The sequence below is a fragment of the Eurypyga helias genome, unplaced genomic scaffold (genome assembly GCF_000690775.1).
Source record: "Eurypyga helias isolate BGI_N326 unplaced genomic scaffold, ASM69077v1 scaffold14844, whole genome shotgun sequence".
NCBI classification, from domain to species: domain Eukaryota; kingdom Metazoa; phylum Chordata; class Aves; order Eurypygiformes; family Eurypygidae; genus Eurypyga; species Eurypyga helias.
In genome coordinates, this window is record NW_010245736.1 from 48191 (window position 1) to 68377 (window position 20187).

At 46.6% G+C, this 20187-nt stretch overlaps 1 protein-coding gene across 1 annotated transcript in view; it reads right to left on the reverse strand.

The window, feature by feature from the left end:
* LOC104508530 (chromosome unknown open reading frame, human C10orf76) overlaps positions 1-13353 on the reverse strand; it is a 52293-nt gene extending 38940 nt beyond the window's left edge. Inside the window, exons 1-9 of the mRNA XM_010150185.1 lie at positions 13242-13353; positions 12709-12765; positions 12430-12576; positions 10190-10297; positions 9358-9450; positions 8479-8553; positions 7729-7815; positions 1919-1975; positions 546-589 (exon numbers count right to left, since the gene is read on the reverse strand). Of these exons, the coding sequence (XP_010148487.1) occupies positions 546-589; positions 1919-1975; positions 7729-7815; positions 8479-8553; positions 9358-9450; positions 10190-10297; positions 12430-12576; positions 12709-12765; positions 13242-13343 (770 nt within the window). The 5' untranslated portion in view covers positions 13344-13353. The remainder of the gene's footprint in view (positions 1-545; positions 590-1918; positions 1976-7728; positions 7816-8478; positions 8554-9357; positions 9451-10189; positions 10298-12429; positions 12577-12708; positions 12766-13241) is intronic.
* Between the last annotated feature and the right edge of the window lie 6834 nt (positions 13354-20187).

Sequence of the window (20187 nt, forward strand, 5' to 3'; positions counted from 1 at the left end):
AACACATGCTGTGCTGTTGCTTATGAAGCAGAGGCTGGGAACATGCTACTCCTGCTGCTGGCTTTCTGGGCCTTTCTTCAGCAGCAGTTAATGCTTCCCATTGTCTGCAAGAGCACACATCCTGTGCTCATCTCGTATCTGGCATGCGGACAGTCCCGGATGCATTTGTTTGGTTTAGATCAGGTCTGAGTTAAATCTAACAGAGAAGTACTCAGCAAATCATTTACCTTTTCACCTGGGACTGAGATTTTACACAAGGTTCACACTGAGGTAAATCCCACAATAGTAAAACCAGACAACAGCTAGATTCCCCTACAGCAAGATCCCTCCTGAAGCGTGTCAGCGCAGCTGGTACAGGCGCAGTTACACTTGCAGCAAGAGGAACAACTGAGCCCAAGTACCTCAAAGCATAAGACTCTTCCCTGCCTCTCCAGGTGCATCAGAGCTGTTTGGTGATAAACAAGTGCCTGAACACACTCAAAAAAAGGTTGTGGAAATGCACAGCAACTATCACGCATCGAAAACAAGAGACAATTAGGTTTTACCTGTTATACTCCGATAAAGCCTGGGCAATTACAAGTCCCATCCCCTGAAAAAAAGGCATTTAAAAATCTTTACATTACAAATCTCAGTGCTGGAAATCATACACTGAACACATATAGCAGTGCTGCCCCCCCTCCCCCAGATAACCTAGCATGCTATGAAGAATTTCTCCTGAAGCTGTTCGAACTATTAAGGCATGCAACAAAAATACCACCCCAAAATCAAGATACCAAGCTTAATATCTAATTCCTAATTTCAACAGAGAACTTTTACTCCTCTTGGACCTCCAGACAGAGCTTACTCACTCAAGAACCCTCAAAGTGGCGAGAACTTTACAAGGAAGCTGGTGTCAGAGGAAGGACATCCAAAAGTTCAAAACAAAGGCCATAAACACCAACAACCCTTCCACTTCTTGCAAACAGCACCCATCATTCCACAGCTACTGATCCTCCTTTCTGTCCAGCTAATTTACAGAATCATTGTTCTCACCCTTTGGTTAGCATGGAGCCTGCCTTTTACTTCGTGCCTCAAGAATCACAGAAACCATAGAATGGTTTGGGTTGGGAGGGGCCTTAAAGATCATCTAGTTCCAACCCCCCTGCCATGGGCCGGGACACCTTCACCTAGACCAGGTTGCTCCAAGCCTCATCCAGCCTGGCCTTGAACACTTCCAGGGATGGGGCATCCACAGCTTCTCTGGGCAACCTGTTCCAGTGCCTTCCCACCCTCTCCATGAAGAACTTCTTCCTGATATCAAATCTAAACCTCCCCACTTTCCATTTAAACCCGTTACCCCTTGTCCTGTCACTACAGGCCCTTGTAAAAAGTCCCCCCCAGCCTCCTTGTAGGCCCAGCTCCTAAGTCCAGACCTCGCATAGCTCCGTGTGCTGCCACTTGCTATCCAGGCCTGGATACCAAACTCAGGCAGTGGCTACCACCCAAAATATGTCGCAGGACTCTTCGCTCAGGTACAAGCTCCCACCGAGCTACAAGAACTGACTTGCAGACTTGTAAAATTGAATGACAGAACTAGAAACGAGACCTCCTTTGGCCTAAGCTGTCTTGTGCCTCTTTGGCATGTGACAGTGAATAGTGCATAGCTCACAAACGTGTAACAGCTCGGCATTAGCACGACCCTTGCTATCTAGCTTTTTAACCACCCCCACCATTCAACTGGTCATCCAACCTTCCAAATCACGAGCTGCCTAACCTACTGCAAGCATGAAGTTAGAGCAGAGACCCACTGCACTGGTGTTCTTCACAGCAGCACCGTCCCTAGGTCTTCTTTCTACCAGACACCACTGCATTTATTACACTAACGCCACACGTGAACGAGCATCCCCAGCAGCACAGAGGAATCAAGTCAGATACTCACATTGAGCGTGGCCTCATCATCTACGATGGAGAGCTTCACAATGTAGGGATTCACTGACTGCTCAGGGTGGGCGGAGAAGGAAGAAAGAACATTGGTTTTAAGCTCAGCCTTCAGGAAAAACACACTATTATCTTTCCAACTTTACCCAACCACCCGGGAAGAATCTCTCCCCATCCCACAAAGCAGAGTGCACACAAAGAAACAGGAGTCGCAGCACACACTGAGGCCGTTACGCCTGCGACACCTTCTCTTCACCGGCTCAGCCAGCCAGTCTCCTGGTTTTATTGAGAAGAAGGAGTTTCTGCTCCTCCACCAGCTCATCTGTCAGCAAAATAGAGCAGCTGTCCTGCAAGCCTGTTATCTGTGACACACACACCGTTACGCAGCAGGAACAAGCAGCGAAGCTGGGACTGAACATCAGCGTTCCGCTATCTCCCTGCCGCAACACCTTGCAAAGATTGCGTAAAGGAAGGTGGACCCAGAAAGGCATGACAGTGTTACAGACTCATCTGCTCCTGGGTCAGAGCTCAACACCGGCAGTTTACACCACTGAGAGCTAGTCTCTGGAGAACTAGCTGAACACAGCACACAGGCTCCATCTATGAAGATAAATCCTAATAAATTAGGAAGATTAGCAATGTACATTTCTTTTTCCTGGTTTACATGTGTCATGGAAAGCTAACAAAGTTGATTTGGAACCAGGACAGAGAAGAACAGGCTCTATGTAGTAAGTCCAAAGTGGATGGGAAGAATAAACCACAAAGCATGCATGAGATGCAGCCCTACAAGTTACACAGTTATCCGACTGATTTGCTGATCCATAAACACCACTCTCACTATTATTTGGTACTTTGGGAGGATCAGGCTTTCTTTTTGGTTCAGAAAAGAAACTGATGGGAGCAGAATGAAGCTCAGCCAGTCTGTGAGGCTGCCCGCAGCAGCCCGCAGCCCTGCCTCAGAAATAAGACAGAAAACCCACACAGAACCCATCTGTGCACCAAGCACACGAAGACATTTCCTTGAGGCTGGAATAGAGGCTCCTGTTGAGTAACAGTATATGGTCCTCTCTGTGCAACCACACTCCCTTCAGAAATTAAATTTAGTCAGTATCAGTAAAGCAGAAGCAAGCTTCACAAACTTATAATTAAATATAGATTAAGATCCATCCTTGTAAATATATCCTCATTTTGCTAATTTCAGCCATCCTCTTGCTCTCCTTACACAACAAGGAGAAGAATGCCTCCACACCACAGCCCTCTGCAGAAGAGAAGCCAGCCTGGGGCTTGTGACCAATAAAAGCGATGGGGCTTTTCTGGGCAATGGGCCGCAGGGCTACACTGGATTAGAGGCTGCGGAGTTATCCACATTCCCAGGCGTGGGGAATAACAGACTGGAAGATATTGCACTGTCCAATGGCACCAGGCTGCCCTGAGACCTGGTCATACACACTGTCCCATCACGGAGAGGGAGCGGGTTCGTTGTCATCTCCAACCTGTGAGCAACTCTTGATGCTCCCACTGCCCATGACTTTCCCAGACACACGCTCCGTGTCTCCTGTCTCTCGGCAGCAACTGTGTGTGCCCGGCTGACGGGATCAGGAAGCTGGCCTTGCTTGCTACAGACCTCTGCCCTCTCTTTTCAATAGTCGTTTCCATATCTGCAGGTCTGTTTAATGATTCCTGTCTGAAGTATTCCATTCCCCTGATGCATTCCATGCCTCCTCTAGGCTTCCCTAACTCCTTACGCAGCAGGCAGATGACTCGTTGTAATGCACATGCCACATTACTCCGTATGGGACAAGGCAGTTTCTAGTGCCTTTGAGCATGCGAGCCTGTACCAGTGTGATGAGAATAATTTCTGTGCTGCCCGCAGGACAGGCAGCTTGCTCCTGGCCATTCCTTGCAAGCCAACAGTTCCAGTTATTGTCTGTGAGCATTACTCTGCACATCCATGATGAACACCAGCAACCTGCAAGTTGTAGGGCACCCCTAAGCCCACCCGGGGTCCCTGCCTGCTCCCCTGCTCTACTCCTGCTGCTTCAGTCCCCCTCTCGCTGGGAATCACAGCGGAACTTTAAAACGTCTAAATTTCGCCTGCCGCTCCACACACAGAAACATGCAACAGCCTTGGAAAGTGGTTGATAAGCATTTGGAAAACTTCCAAGTGTGTCGGTGAAGTGGTTACACAAACTCAGAAACAGCTTCTGTCTCCACCTGCCTCCAGAAAGAACTCAAAAATATGATTCTCAGCTCTTCAAAGAACACGTGTCTGTTCCTACCACTGCCATCAGGTAACACACTATGGCATTAGGGTCCTCTTGTCAGTGACGAGGTACAAGCTCCTGGAACCTGGGAATATCCAAGGTGTCCTTCACAAACTACCCACCATTTGATGCAGAGAATCTCATAGAAATGAAGGTGGAAGCTGTAGGGGAGACCATTACCAGGTAATTTTTAAAGCAATCCCCAGGTGAGACATGCCATGCAAAGCAAGTGGTAGATGAAGAAGCACACAGGTCTGGCAGGGGGAGTGAGATCTCCTCCGTGCTCCCAAATGTACCTCCAACCCTCCAACACAAACCTAATGCCGGTTGGAGTGAGTCCAGAGGAGGCCACAAAGATGCTCAGAGGGCGGGAGCCCCTCTGCTATGGGGACAGGCTGAGAGAGTTGGGCTTGTTCAGCCTGGAGAAGAGAAGGCTCCGGGGAGACCTTATAGCACCTTCCAGTACCTGAAGGGGCTACAAGGAAGCTGGGGGGGGCTTTTTACAAGGGCCTGTAGTGACAGGACAAGGGGTAACGGGTTTCAATTGAAAGTGGGGAGGTTTAGATTAGATATCAGGGAGAAATTCTTCATGGAGAGGGTGGTGAGGCACTGGAACAGGTTGCCCAGAGAAGCTGTGGATGCCCCATCCCTGGCTGTCTTCAAGGCCAGGCTGGATGAGGCTTTGAGCAACCTGGTCTAGTGGAAGGTGTCCCTGCCCATGGCAGGGGGGTTGGAACGAGATGGTCTTTAAGGTCCCTTCCAACCCAAACCATTCTGTGGTTCTAAGGGAAACAATCTTTTGGTAGGAAAATAAAGCAGAAAACACCCAAGGTGAACATGTATAATCCCTAGCTCGGTGCTTAACTTATCTTCACATGTGTAACACAGACACAGGCCAGAGTCCACTCTGCAAGGCTTTTCCCTGAACGCTCGTTAGGGATGATTCAGCAGCTCTGCTGCCAGCCCTGAAGCGGCCATCTCCTCTGCAAGCAGGCCATCTTGCAGGAACTGGAGCTTCTTGAATATTTACTCTTTTTGTTAGAGACTCATTTAAAATAATTTGAATTGTGTAAGACCTTTAAAAAAATACATATATATTCATTTCCTGACTCTTCAACATTGCTTAGTGCCTCTTCAGCACCTGCAGCTGACTATCCCAAGGAGAGGCAAGTGCACGTAACCGGACACGAAGGGCTGTCAGATACGCTGTACGCTGCCAGACAAGCGCGCAAAGGGAAAAAAACCCCACATGTTGATTAATTTCTTTCAGCTCTGCCTAGCAGAAGAAAGAATATGCAATTCGCACAGGTGGAACATGAGGCAAAGGAATTTCCAGCTAAATGTTATCAAGGAACCTAACTATTTAAAAGTTACTACCTGATTTTATGTTTTAACTTGCTATTCTAGTAGCCACCCCTCAGAACACTTTGAAAATGATCAAATAATGCTCTTCCTCACAGCACAGTCTGCTTGGTAGTCTTCTGTGTACGCTTGGCTTCACCATTTTCTTGATACAGTCAATTTATGTTTCCCTCACACAGTATTGAGGTAAAAAATATTTCCTCTGAAATCACGACTATGGTTAAAAAAAACCTAACATAAACTATAGCTGAAGACTTGAAGAAGTACATACTTGGAACAACTTTTTTACATTATTAGGTTTCAGATCAGGGACATCCCTTTACATGGAACCTTTAAAGACATGTAGATCATTTTTACTCCTAGAACAGAAGTTAATGATCAAGCCAAGATCTCAGCTACACTGGTAATGAAAACGTGGGCAGATATTCCCCAGGGAATTCGAGAGGAGATTACAAAATTCACCTTCCAAAAATATGAAAGGACATCCTGATGCAAAACACGCTGGTATTCACATTAAAGACAGACACAAAATCATAGTCAACTAATGAATTTTCAGCCTAATTAGATTTTCTTAAGCAGCTGGAAAAAAAACAGAACAAGAGGGAACATACCAACTGCAGCAGAGTTAACTAAAAAGAGAACTCCAAAGGATTTGAGGCTTGAAAGTATGCTATGATAAACTGACAACCAGGCAAACCGACTCCTAAGGGCCGAAGAACAGCAAATGGAAGCAGCTACTGTGCTTAAGAACAAAGATTACAACCGCATTACTACAGGCTTTGCTGGTAGCGCTGCTTACAAAGGGCAGGGTCAGGCAGCCATCACACAAAACCTTTTATCAAATTGCTCTCAACCTTGCTGGATGAACTACTCAAGCTTGCTGCATGTCTGCCTCGGGTTATGCTGGACTTCAACATCAGCACGATTTCTTGTGGGTGCCCAGATTGAAGACATCCAGGACAATGTTTATCAAAGCACTCAACACCCTACAGCAAGCTACTGCAGAGAGCAAGTCTCACGTACTCAGAGCACACAGAGATCCGGAGCTCAGGGATGGGACTACACAGTCTCCTCCCTGCCCTGAAGGCTACAATGCGGCCTCTGGTCTTTCCAGTCTGCCCTTGGCAGTAACCCTACCCATAGCATTCCCAACAGTTTTCCCTCACGGCCATATACTGAAACCAAACTCCACGCTCCTGTTCCATGCCACCATGGCACAGACTGCTGAACAGAATCTGTAATTCATGATTCTGACAACATTCACAGCAATTAACAGGGATTACGTTGACACTAAGTGTAGCTCCTGCCTTTGCCTATTCTCTAGGTCTATTCATAATTCAAAACAAGACCTATTATAAAACCAGGTAGGTTTGAAGCCTGCCTCTTCTCAGTCATTCTGTTGAGGAGGGGTATTCCAGCACTTTCCCAATTTTTGCCAAGCTAAGTATCTTAAGATATTCTTAAGCATAGGGAGGAAAAAAAAAAAAAAAGGTTGATTATTAAAGCACGATGCCTCATGCAAAGAAAAGCCAACATTAGGTGGGGTTTTTGATATTTGAATTGTTTCTTTTCCAAGGTGATGAATAACAGAAAAAAATGGGAATAAACCACAAAGTAGCACAACTAAGTTTAGAAAAAGGAAGACGAATAAAGTTTCTCAGAAAGGAATCAGAGATAGGCTCCTCTTGGAAATACTAACTGTGATGTTCCAGTTCACTCCTTGGTCATAGCTTCACCATCTCTCCCGGAGATCTGGGCTTGTCAGTCTGCTAGTCAGGTTCTGAATCACAAATTCAGTCCGAAGCCCAAGATGACTGACAGCTCATTTTACTTTGAAGATCACGTATAACCACACAGTCACAGAGGCAAACGTGCAAGTTCAGCACAACAATAACTCTTCCACAAGGACCTTCCTCAGAATAGGTTCATGAGGGAAACGCAAATCCCCTGAGTAGTTCTTTCCTACTTGCACAAAGCGAGCTGCATGAACATCATACACACACATCAGAGACAGAGCGAGTTAGCATAACTGCCTCGCAAAACCTCTGTAGCTCTGTGCTGATATTCCGATAAATGGTATAGCATGAACTGCTAAAAACTGTACTGTAGGCTGCCTTCATTATCCAGAGGCCAAATTAATAAAGTAGAGAGAAGTGACGGTTCTGTTATCCAGAAGAGTACCTACCTCATACTTTCTGTAGTTGACCAGCAAGGCAAGGAGGACAACAGCATCATAGCCATGTTCCCTGCGACTAAGTGGGCTGGACAGGATCTGGAAGAAACGATCACACTGTTCAGACCTGCCTCAGGAAGCCTGCAGTGACCCCCAGACAGTGCATGGCCACAAATTATGCATGATTGCTAATTATGTCCTAGCCAAAAGAGGATATGTAAGGTTGAGGGCATGTCGGGTCTTCCATGAAGTTCTGCACACAGAGCAGCTTATTTATCACAGAAGATGCACATTAGTTTTCTGGGCATAAAGGGCAAATATATTTCTCAATAGCCTTAGACAGTAACTCAGTGCATCACCAACATTTTCTATGCAAGTGTTGTGGGTTTCTCCAAGCCCAGTTCTGCTTCTAAAAAGTATAAATTTATCAAAGAGCAGGAAAAAACTTCAATATATCCTGACTGCCTTTTGAGAAAGGCTCCTCCAAAACAGAAATTCTCTGTGAAATCAGCCCAGAAATCTGTTCAGCTTCTATCTATGCACAATCATATCAAGTGCAAATACTTCAAATACTCAGTAGTGACGAAGAACAGCAGACTAGGGTAAGGAGGAAACAGCAATAAAAAAGACTGAGCTGTGAATGGAAGCAACACACAGTGCCAGTTATCTGTGCTGCACTGGAAGAGCTGAAAAGCAAATATATGACTGAACAGCTCTCACTGTGGAAAAAGAGCCCCTGCAGTAAGAAGGAAAAACCCTTACCTGTAAAATAGCTTCAAATATGCTGTTAATCATCACATATTCCAGGATGGTGTTCTGGCTAATGTTATCTGTCACCTGAGCACAAACACAAGTTTTACAATCGCATCTGAAGCCTCCCGTGATGCTGTAGCTGCCTCGGGCACGCACTGGGAACAGAAGAGTTCTACTACCAGATGGACACGTGGATCCAGAATCTCTCACTTAGTCAGCAAGTCAAGGTGTGACTTGCAGTAGAGCTAGACATGAAATAAAAGCTGCCCCGCCTCCTCCCACTCCTCTCTGGCAAGAAGCATGACCCATGTACTACGAGCTACTACGAGCTCCCCCTTTCCTCTCCAGTTCGGTATTTTAGGCAGCTGCATGACAACAGCCACCGGCAGCCAAAGCAGGCTGCTTCGCCGGAGGCAGAGGGTGAAAAGCGGAGTCCGTGTGCTTTCCCACCGTGAACAGGGCCGTGAAAACCTCCCCCACACTCAACCATCTCTTATCGCAGCCAAAACAGCCGACCATCTCCAAGAGATGGGGAGTGGCCACTTGTTCCAGCTTCCTCATTCTTCACATCCTCACCACTCCTGTCTACTCCACGTTTCCAGTATTCCCCAATCCTTCTCCTCTGCTCCCTTTCCATTTATCTTCCTAAATATCTTTTTCCCTAAAAAAATCCCTGTGAATCCAACTGACACTTCCCCCTGTGTCTCTCCCCTTTTGCCCCAGTCGGCACCTCTCCCTGTGTCTCTGCTGGCGTCGTGGTTAGAGCAGTTTCTTCCCCCTGCTTAAGCTTCACAACACAGCATTCTGCTCAAGTTTTGGGAGAGTTCCACCCCTCAAGGTGTGGCTCACAGAAGCCTGTAAGTTATTAGACAGCTGGCCTTTGTTTACCGTCACCAAGCAGAGAAGGAGCTTCAGACACAAGCTTTTGAGGCTCTCCGAACCTTCGGCACAGAGGAGCGAGTCCAAGCTCTCCATCAGGTTCTAAGGAAAAATCACGTTATTTAAAATGGTAAGTTGGCTATAAAAAGCTTTTTGGGAGATTCAAATCCAAGAGCACGACTATAATGCCACGTTATTCCAGAATCAATAATGGAGCCATTACTACAGTCACACCAGCCAGATTCACACTGTCGCTTCAACAACCCCGTTCCGCGTTAACGACATTTTAATGACCACCGGCAGAACATCGCGAGCATTCTCCACGAGTTTTCTCTAGCTGCATGGGAGGTTTTTGTACACATATAACGACATATTCTATTCACAAAGGGATTTTAGGTCTACAAATCTGATCTTCCTTTCTGTTTGCAAGACAGTAGTATAAGTGCTTTCTTTTTTCAACGTTCCATTTTACTTCTGGGCACCACAAGACTGATTGCAAGCAGCACACCTCCAATTTAATAGTATATATATCAGTTATGATTAAAAATAGATAGCATATAGCTATTTGACAGCTATGCGTAAGTGATCATTTTCCAAATACTGTTACAGGTAATAACAGTTATTCTTAAAGAAAAAATTTCATTCTGATAGGCAAGTCACCAAATATCTTCCCCAAATGGACTACTATTTGTAGTCTTTGTGCCACTGGCAGGTGAAGAACTTCAGGAGAGCTGTATTTGGTAAATGGCTGGAGTATCTCCCCCAAAAGCTGCACCCTGGTAGACACGCCTGTCTACAAATCACTGCCCCAAAGTGCTTCACGACGCTGCCAGGGCCTCACCTTCATACACAGCTCTGCCTTATCAAAACCCACAAGCATGTTGATGATGTCAAACCCAGAAGTGGATTTGTTCTTCTGATGGACACCCCGAATCAATGCACACAAAGTCTGCAAACAGAAAAAAACAGAGGGTAAGAGGTAAGGTAACAGCTACAACTCAAGAGCTGAACTTGCGCTAACCCCTCCTCCCTAGCACTGGCAGAGCACAGATATGTACATGAGTACCACCAGGCTGGAAGCCACACATTTTGTCTGAGCTCTCCTCCACCTCTGTTGTTTCTAAGGAGGATCTTGGATACTGAGAAGTTAAAGCAATTGGAGAGTAACGTATTTGTGTGTGTTTTTCCTGTCAGTTCACCCCTTCATTCCACAGCACTCTGAAGGAAGGTAACCTTACTGCTCCTTCTCTCCAGACCCAGTCTGTACCGGACAGGACCATCGTCTTTCAAAACCAGCCAAGCGTGGCTTTAAGGCCAAAAACCATTGACCAGGAAACTGCAATGCAGAAGCAGTGTCCAACTCATGGACCGGCATGCCTTAGAGCCTTCCAGATTGATTTCTTATTTCCAGCATGCCAAATAAGCATCCATACAACACAACACAGCACATTATGCCTGTCCAAGGAACAGATGCTTTTCCTACAGAGAGCACAGATTTCGGTTTGGTTACCACGCTGCTCTAGTAAGTCCGACCAATAAACTGTCTCTTTGCCAGAAAAAGAGAGGAAAAAACGTCCCCCCAAGGCTACCAGGCAGCCCAAGTTCTCTTGACTGCTTTAGGGCTTCTAAGAACCATCCCACTAAACATAACCTCCTTCACGATTCCTGTTGCAAGAACTGGATTACCAGTTCACGCTGTGCTCCGAGATCCCTGGCAAAATACAGGTGCCAGCACACTACGCTTCCTGCAGAGACTCTGGAAAATTCATACAGCAACAGTCTCGTTTGCCCCAACAGAGAGGAATGTCTGTGGGAACTCTTACCACCAGACACCTTCCTGGTCTGTGAAGAGGGGAATGAGCAGGAATATAACCACTGCAGTTTTAGACTCCAGCTTAAATTCACCTGTGAGAAGTAACTAATTTCAGATGTGAAGCTGAAGACAAGCAGACCCCTCTGGAACCATACAGAAGCCAAAGGGTAAGGAAGCACCCTTTTTTCCACACTACTGTCAGAGACAGGGTACTGGGCCCAACAAACCCCTGGGCACGATGGTCATTCTCAAGAAAAGATTGCCTACATAAGTTCTGGCTTCAGGATCACTCTCCACATGAACAGGGTCTCATTAAGGGAATGCTCTCCCAACTCGAGCTCAGGATGCGCTACCCAGTTCCAATATACACTCACACAGCAGGATTCGAGACTTGAGCCCTGGCCCAACTTCTGCCAAGAGCCTGAATGCAACTTTGGGAATTCAGTGCTGGGCTAGACCATCTACGTAGCTGTAACTACCAAATTTAATAGCATCCTTTCAAACTAATTCGGGGGGGAAAAAAAACCAAAAAACCCACCAATGCAAGATTGCATGTCAGAGCCATAAATATTCTGGTTTAAGTCAATTTTTCACAGTTACTGCCCGTCCAATGTCTCTTACAGCTGACTTCTCCAAATCTGTATTCCTACAGCTGAGAGAAATGCATTCACCAAACTAGGGGAATCAGCCTGCGAACTAACAACACCAAACATCAAGACCGAGGAGGGGAGTCTCCCGCACAAGACACAGCTTTGGTAAGGAGCAACCTGCAGGAAAATGGCTATTAATTCTAGGTGACAGTTCTTCACAGCTTCCAATTAGGAAGCATCCAGCAGGCACAGTGCCCTGTATAAATTTCACACTAACTCTTCCAGAGCTTTATTTCATTTTCGACCCATATGGAGATTCAAAAGGAGGCTGAAATGAGGGAGAACAGGAAAAAGTGGAATACAGGCAAAGTTACACAGAGTACTCTTGAGCCTCCCCAGACAGGCTGCAGTGTGAACAAGCCTCTCTTGTCCCCCCATCACCACTCGCTTCATCCTGCATCACCAGATCCTCTTCAACTCTGAAACAAGCTATTGTTCTTCAAAGACTAAAGAGACTATGAATGTTTGTAACCTCCACAGACAATCGGTATCAACTGCCCTGCAAGCATCACTTCTCCTCAGAAGCAAAGAAATGAGCACCAGATGTTCGGTCCCAGCAGCAAATACACTGCCTCGTCAGCAGCAGAAGAGAGCATTGCCCACCCCCCAGCATGGTACCTGTAATGCATTGACCACTCTGATTGGGTGCTCCTCACTCAGTGCCTGGATGCAGTGCTGAAACAAGCAGTTGATGTTATCTTTTATCTTCATTAACTCTTCCCCATCCAGAGCCTCCAGCTTGCCTTCCAGGTACTCCAAGTTGACCTGTCAGGTGAAGAGGGAATTCAGGCAGGTTATAGAGCCGCTGACACCTTCAAAACGCACGTCCTTGCGCTGGCTGTCTGCCGCTTTGTAAGCGGAACAGCAGCGAATCAGGGGATGCTCAATTCCTGTTACCTTCATGAGGAACAGCTCCTCCCAAAACCTCGGGTTGCATTTGCTGGGGTCCTCTGTCTGAAAGGGAAAGGAACAGCCGTGACACCAAACAAGAAGAAATCATTCAGGCAGAATTTAAAGAAAACCATTGTAATGAGTAGCTCAGAGTCAGTACCATCCCACTGGATGACCAAGTGGTCTCGCAGTATAGAATTCCATCTACACTGATTCCCAGGAATAGAAGGACAAACAGAAGCAGCCCTCAACAGGGATTCCTCTGTTTATATTCTGGATTATGTTTTAGGAAATACTTGAAATTTGCTGTGACTTTCCCATAGATCACCAATGGTCCTGATGGACAACAGGACAAGGTGACATTAAGGAAAAGAGCAGAACGCAGAGCTCTGCCTGACAGTAGGAGAGCCTGAAGCATGTGCCTACGCTGTGCAGTCCTCACCTTGGGAAAAGCACCCACCATGCAGAGCCCTCAGCACAAACGAAACGGAGAAAATTTAACACAACACTTTAAAGGGAAGAGATGCTCAAGTCCTTACCATGAAAATCTCATCATACATCAACACAACCTTCTCCTTCAATGGCTTCTTGGAGGCTGAAGATTTCCGGAGCAGCCCACCTTTCTTCTCCGTTTGGGCCATGACGTACACCCTGAGGGTAAGAATAGACAAAAAGGCTAAGGAAACTGGAACTTCTCTGCAAGGCACATCTGGCCTGCCTCAACCACAGAAGACTTCTGCACTGCACTGAAACACTGCCAGTCTCTCACAAGCTGAAAGAGGGGCGTTAGTTAACTATACTAGGTGAGAAATCAGAACACAGGTCCCATCTAGTCCTACACCCCATTTCAAAGAAAGATGCAGAAGTCCAGCCACAGGTAGATACAGAGCAAGCTACTTATGGATAACTTTTCTTAATTTTTCTCTGCCAGAAACTGATTCATGATCCAGAGCAATGCCGTTTACATCTAGCAAGTAGGTATTTTGTTAACCTCACTGCATGAACTGTGATGCCTGTTATCAAATGGACACCTAGTTCTTCTCGACGCTGGTCAAGCCTCAAGAACATCTTGTGCCAAAAAGCTCCTGAAACTGCTTGAAAAAGTCTCCTCTTACCTGTTTAATTTGCTGCCTACCAAAGCACTTCAGAGTCTGCTTTTGCTCTCCGAGGCGACGTCCAACACTAGGAAACATTTGGCTGCAAAGCCTCCCTGAAGCACTCCTGCCACCCTGGCTCCAGCCTACCTCTGCACCTTGGCATCTCTAACCTACGCCAGCTGCTCTGCAAACCAAGCCAGAGAAGAACCCCAGCCTCAAAAGCATCGCATGCGGTTCAGTTTTGGAAGGAGGAACACAGGGGAGAAGGTTTGCAGGGATTTTTTTTTTTTTTTTTTTTAAAAACAGATGGACTTCCTGATCCATATTACAGCAGAGGGGTTTCTGGAAACACAGACAGACTTTACTGTAATTAATTGGTGTCTCATGCTTACTGGTTATCCTGCTGAAAAAAAAAAAAAAGGAAGTACCATTATTACAAAACAAGCTGTTAGAAAAAGTAACAGCCATAGCCGTAGTCCCAAACCTCCCATGACAGCCAACCCACTCCAGGGGCTGAGTCAGAACGTACGACTTGCCATGCTCTCTCAGCATCACGCCTGATGCTACGAAGAGCATCACCACTCCGACCTTGCAAACACGCCTTTATCCGCAATCACAGATCTTCCTGGCAAGCATCAGAGCTCTAGCCCTGCTCTAACCTCCTCTCTCACCGCAGCACTGTCAGAGGTACTTAGCAGAAAGGGAATGCCATCTCGTATCATACCCCTGAGCTCCCAGCCTTTCTCCAGACCTCCGGAGGTAATTACACGCATGGCAGCAGCACACCTCAGGCAGAGGCTTAACTTAAGTCATGCTCCAGAAAAACATGAGCAGGCTCTCGTGGCAGCTGCACTCAGCCATGCGAAATTATGCACAGAGGGGTAAGTTCACCGCAGTCAGCATCTAAAACCCCAGAGCCTTCTGAGCTGGCAGTCATGGAGACAGTCTGGGATTTAGCCTCTATCCCATCTGAACCCCTTCCACAATGGCAGCACGTTTAGATTCGTCTGTCCCCCAAAGAGCAGGTTCCAGCAACTACTGGACGTCAGTTCCAGATCTCTTCTGCATTCTCCCCACTGCAGCAACCTTTGATAGTCTCAGACTACAACTACATTCTCAACGAGGACGCTCATGCTCCCAGAGGAGGTTATTCAGACATCCATCCCTTGAACCATGCATCTCAGTTCCCAAGAGCAGGAAAACATCTTTGGGGTTGGAGAAACACTGCTGACGCAAAAGACCCTACCCCAGGTGTGAAAGGGAGATGTGCCTGGGAGGGGAAGCAGAGGACAGAGAGCAGCCAATCTCACACCTGAAAAGCTGAGGTTTCTATAGAAAGGGGGAGAGGCACGCTCTCTTCCTGCTAGGAAGGGAATACGCACAGCTTAAGGGCTGGGGTGAGAATGAAAACAGGCCCAAGCTTAGCAACTACTGCACCTTAACCTTCTGTAAACACAGGAATTGCTCCTGTAACCCCATAGGTCTATACATCCAATTCAGGTGGAAAAAGGTTTCAGTCTAACAAACAAGAAAGAAAACATTATTCAATCATCTTGATAGCTTCTCTTTTACAGACTTTGCATTATTTTTAAACTGTCATGGGAAATAAGACATTATTCTAATTAGAAACATAATTGGAAACAGAAAGAAATCTATTAAAAACCAAATCAAGAACGATGTCACTTTTAGCAATGCACGTCTTCTCCAAGATTGCACAAAACAATTTCCCAACTAGAACCGTAGTTTCTGAACCCAAAGCAGCCGCCGCCGGCCCCAGCACACAAACGCATCCGTCAGCGTGCTTCTAATTGAATTACAGCTAACGAATCCCAATGTCAAAACTAATAAACTAACTCTCAGTGCTTCTAGGTCAGCCTTCCCCCATCAAAAGCGTACGTGAATGGGAAGGGATCGATATGCCCTGCTTAGTGCCTGAACTCCGAGCGCTGAGTTCGAATGCTTTGCCTGCATTTCCAGAAAGACAGAAAGATCTAAATCCCACAAGGCAGAAAGGCTTGATGCTGGGTGAGCATCAGAGGGATCGCATGATCATGTGAAAATTCTGGTCTCTGTCAAAATGGGACTTGGGATTCACATTCTCTCAACCAAAGCTGCACAGAGCACATACAAAGAAGACGGCTAGAGGCAAGGATTAAATACTGTTCTTGTTTATCATTTTCTATTCTGCAGAGGAGCAAGGGGAGAAAAGTAAAAGTGGCCTTTCATGCCAACACTTTGTTAGGCTGTGCTTGTTTCGTGACCTATGATGATCAGGCTGTACAAATGGCTTTTTCTTTTCACTTTACGCAATTACATTTTCTAGATGTCATAGAAACAGGAAACTGCATTTTGCTAATGGGGACCTTCTCGGCAGCCGCAGCAAAAAACAGTTAAATGCACAAAACGTATTCATAAATAAGTTGCAGAGGTGTCAAATTATCAGGACGTCGTGACAGCTTATGAAAACGACGACACTGGATATAGTTAACGATTATTCTTTAAACACCTCACATTTTAAAAGCATCAGTGCTTTTTCCACACTACAGGTTCAAATGGATAATTTATTCCGTCAATAGGTCGGTCCCATTAACACATGCTGCTAAGTGAATCCTGCTGCAGCCACTGACTGCGCAGAACTACCCCTCAGCGCCAAGGGAAGCACACGCAGGGGCATTTTTAGAACAGCAAGTACTTTGCTGTGCAGCAGAAGGTCCAAGACACTTCATCTGGAGCTAAAAGAAACCTTGACAGAGCACGAGCCTCGGCAGCTCAAAGGCAGGAAGATAAAAGCCACAGCAGACAGAAGTTCAGGCAGACGCTTGCTTTGTCTGTCATCAACCCCGGGATCAGCTGATCCAGCCAGAAAGAAAAGGATGAGCCCATACAACCATCCACCTCCTTCCCATTTCATTCCAGAACTCACAGCAGAGATTCCAACCAAGCATGTGACATTCCGGTGAACACATCTCTGTTAGCTCTCCGTTACAATATCCACAGGAAAAATGAAAAGGTTTACCCAGGCCTGTGCACGCTGAACACAGTGGCTGCGTGACATCGTCCCTCAGCTCTCAAACACTTCTCATTATTCCACAGATTGTCTTACCATAGCTAAAATAACTACTGTAGAGAACATAACAGTAATGCACTATACATACACTGTAACGCCATCAGGATACAAAACTTGCAACTTCTGTAACACTGCATGCAGCCCATCAAGCACCGTATTTTGCATTAAATTGCCTAGGCTAACAAGCCTGGAAGTGCTCAAGATGAGAGGTCTGAGCACAACCCCCACACACAACCCCACGTACAACCAAACATGAATAAGTATTTTTATCAATGTGGACCCTTCAAAGAATACACTGTCATACTTCTTGGCTAAAGCACAGAATCGCTAAGGTTGGCAAAGACCTATAAAACCATCCAGTCCAACCATCAACCCAACACTACCGTACCCACTAGACCATGTCCTCAAGCACCACATCTACACATTCCTTGAACACCTCCAGGGATGGTGACTCCACTGCTTCCCTGGGCAGCCTGTTCCAGTGCCTGACCAAATAAAAAGAAAACAAACAGATGTCATAAAGTGTATTTTCACATATTGACTTACTTGGCAACCCATTTACACCCTGTCTGAAAAAGGCTGCATAAATGATGTGATCTGTGCTAGTCTCTTAATGCCAAAGCCCTGGCCCTCAATATTTATGACGATTCTGAGCAAGAACTGAGATACTTCTGCTTTTAGAACCCAGTATCTCTTGACTTGCCACTAAGATGGGACCCACTTGTTTAAATATGTCAAGGCTAGTAATCACCCCCCACTGCCCCCACCCACAAGTGCATGCACTTGGGACCCAGTGTGGTCACACCTGGCCTTTCAAGGTATTTTGCAGGTATAGCACTATAGGAAAGGTGGTCAAAAATTATCTCGATCGTGCAAGAAAGAGGGATAAACCCGTGCCTAAAAGTTAACCTACCGCTTCTAAAGCAAGGCATCATAAGCCAAGTAGTCATTAAACTCTTCAGTGAAGCTCCAGGAAAAGCTTGCACTTAATCCACTTGATGAATCCCAAGACAGTACTGGAACCTGAGCAACAGGCAGTTAAAACATCGGCTCCGGCACTCATCCATCCCAGGAAGCAACAGAGGGTCTGCACCCAGCACAAGAGTTTATGAGTCCCAGTGCACAGAGAGTGCCGTGACCCACTTCAAGCTCCGCTACTGAAACCTCCAGGACCACGCAGCAGCAGCCACCTGGCAGACCGCTAGTGAAGGAGGAACACGGGTGACATTTTGACAAGGCTTTAGCATCCATCACAACCAAATTCCCGCTAGAAGCCCTTTTGCAGAGTATGTTCTGCCAGCTCTTGCGCTGGCCGTTACAGTTCACGTTAGTAGCTCCACGCTGCTTTTATATTTCATCCCTTCTTTACAAACTCATTTGTATACTGCCCAATGGAACAGAAACTGCTCGGACTGTACCTTCCCTTACAACTGGAAGGTGCCCAACCCCGCAAAAAGGGAAACAGCACACAAGCCTTGGATCCATCTGGCAGAATTTCCAGCTGCCTTCACACAGCCTAACATGAGAAACACATTCTGAGGGTGTGCTGATGACAAAAACCCACACAGATCCTACTTCTTCTGCAGAACCAAGCAACACAATCCCCAGCACAGTCCCAGCATACACTTTTCTACTGGCAAGTCCTTCCATCCCACTCAGAGCAGTAACGATCTATGTGCTTTAACGTGGTACAATCTGAAGTTCCACCACTGCTGACCTATTTCACCCTCTTGAAAAGCAGGAAAAGCAGCTTCCTAATGCAGATACAGCCACAGACTTCCTTCCACTACACCTGCTTTAGCAATGATATAAAAGAATAACATCCAAGCTACATTTTTAATGCTTCATCCATAATTGCCTTTCATTTCTACCTGTCCAGTTAACAAAACACCCAATCCATCAACTTCACACCATCAACTAGTTAGGTTTCTTCCTGTCAAGTCCATCTAGACAAGCGTCACATGCTTCCACCTCCATCTGTTCACACCATTTTTCCAAATTGATTTTTTAATTTCATCACATTTCCTTTCCACATTCCTGGCCCCAGTGCCCACCTCCCTCACGTCAGAAAGCCTCTCTGGATTGTCATTTTTCAATTTCAGAATCCAACTCACCTAGTTCACCATGAAATATTCTGCACCGCCTCTACGCTCCCACCTAAAAGCTCGTGCCACTCTGAGACCTTTTCAGATGTCTTCCTTCAGAAGAAAAATACTCCCTCTGTAACCTTCCCCTGCCCTTTTCCCACAGCTTCAGCTGCCGGTGTGGATCCAAGCCCCATGCTGAACGCAGCACAGCTGCGTGACCTTGGCTCTGACTTCTGAGGAAGCTGCTATGTTCGGAGAAACTGCAGAGTAGAGCCACGCCAAGATAAGAGAAGGTAAAGCTACTGAGAGGTAACCTTTGTGAGACATGGACCATTAGTAGCACAAGCACTCAGGAAGAGAAACAAACATAAAAAGGTGTAAGATCCTAAAAAAAAAAACCACCAAACAAACCAACCCAACAAAAAAACAGGAAGCCAAAAAAACCCAAACAAACCCAACAACAACCAGGGAGCCAGAATATAGCAACCCTGAGCAGCAGAGGCTGACCCTGTGTGTGACCACGGCTGAATGACCATTTTGCATCGGTGTGTTAGCAGGGGTGGTGAGCACACGAATGCTTAGCCTAGCAGCTCATTCGAGCCTCACTGTCTCTTTTGTGCATGCCGGCCAATAACCGTTTAACGTTTTTACGCTGTGTATGCTCCGCCTGCGGAGTCTCCTTGCACACAGCAAAAAGGACCCTAAGCGACGCAGAGGATCACACCGTTATTACCAGAAAAACAAACTTGATGTTCTTTCTTCCTCCCCACTCTGAAACTCCTCTTAAAAATTTTTGTCACGTTCCCTACCGTTCCTCAAACGGCCGGTGAACTGCAATCGCCACGTATCGCGATGATCCCAATTATTTCACTGCTTTGCATGTTCCATCCACCTGCTTGGCCCGAACTGGCTCTCGTGGTACAGACTGCAGCCTCTGCTCGAGAACAAACTTTCTTACAGCGACATATGCAACAGGGCTCTGAGTGAGGCCGAGAGCTTGCCGATGTAGCCACCTGCCTCCACCTTCAGCACCAGGAACACAAGTTCCCGCTCCTTTACCGCTGCTGCCTGTTCCCCTTCGCTCTGCCGACACCAGTGCTTGCGGGACAGTGAGGTAAACCAGATAATTCGGACGATCAGAAAACCCACGCCCTGCTCGTTCTTTTCCTAGCCAGAGTTATGCCGACCCCCAACCGCTCCGGCGGCTGGCACCACGGCCCCCGGCAGCTGCCCC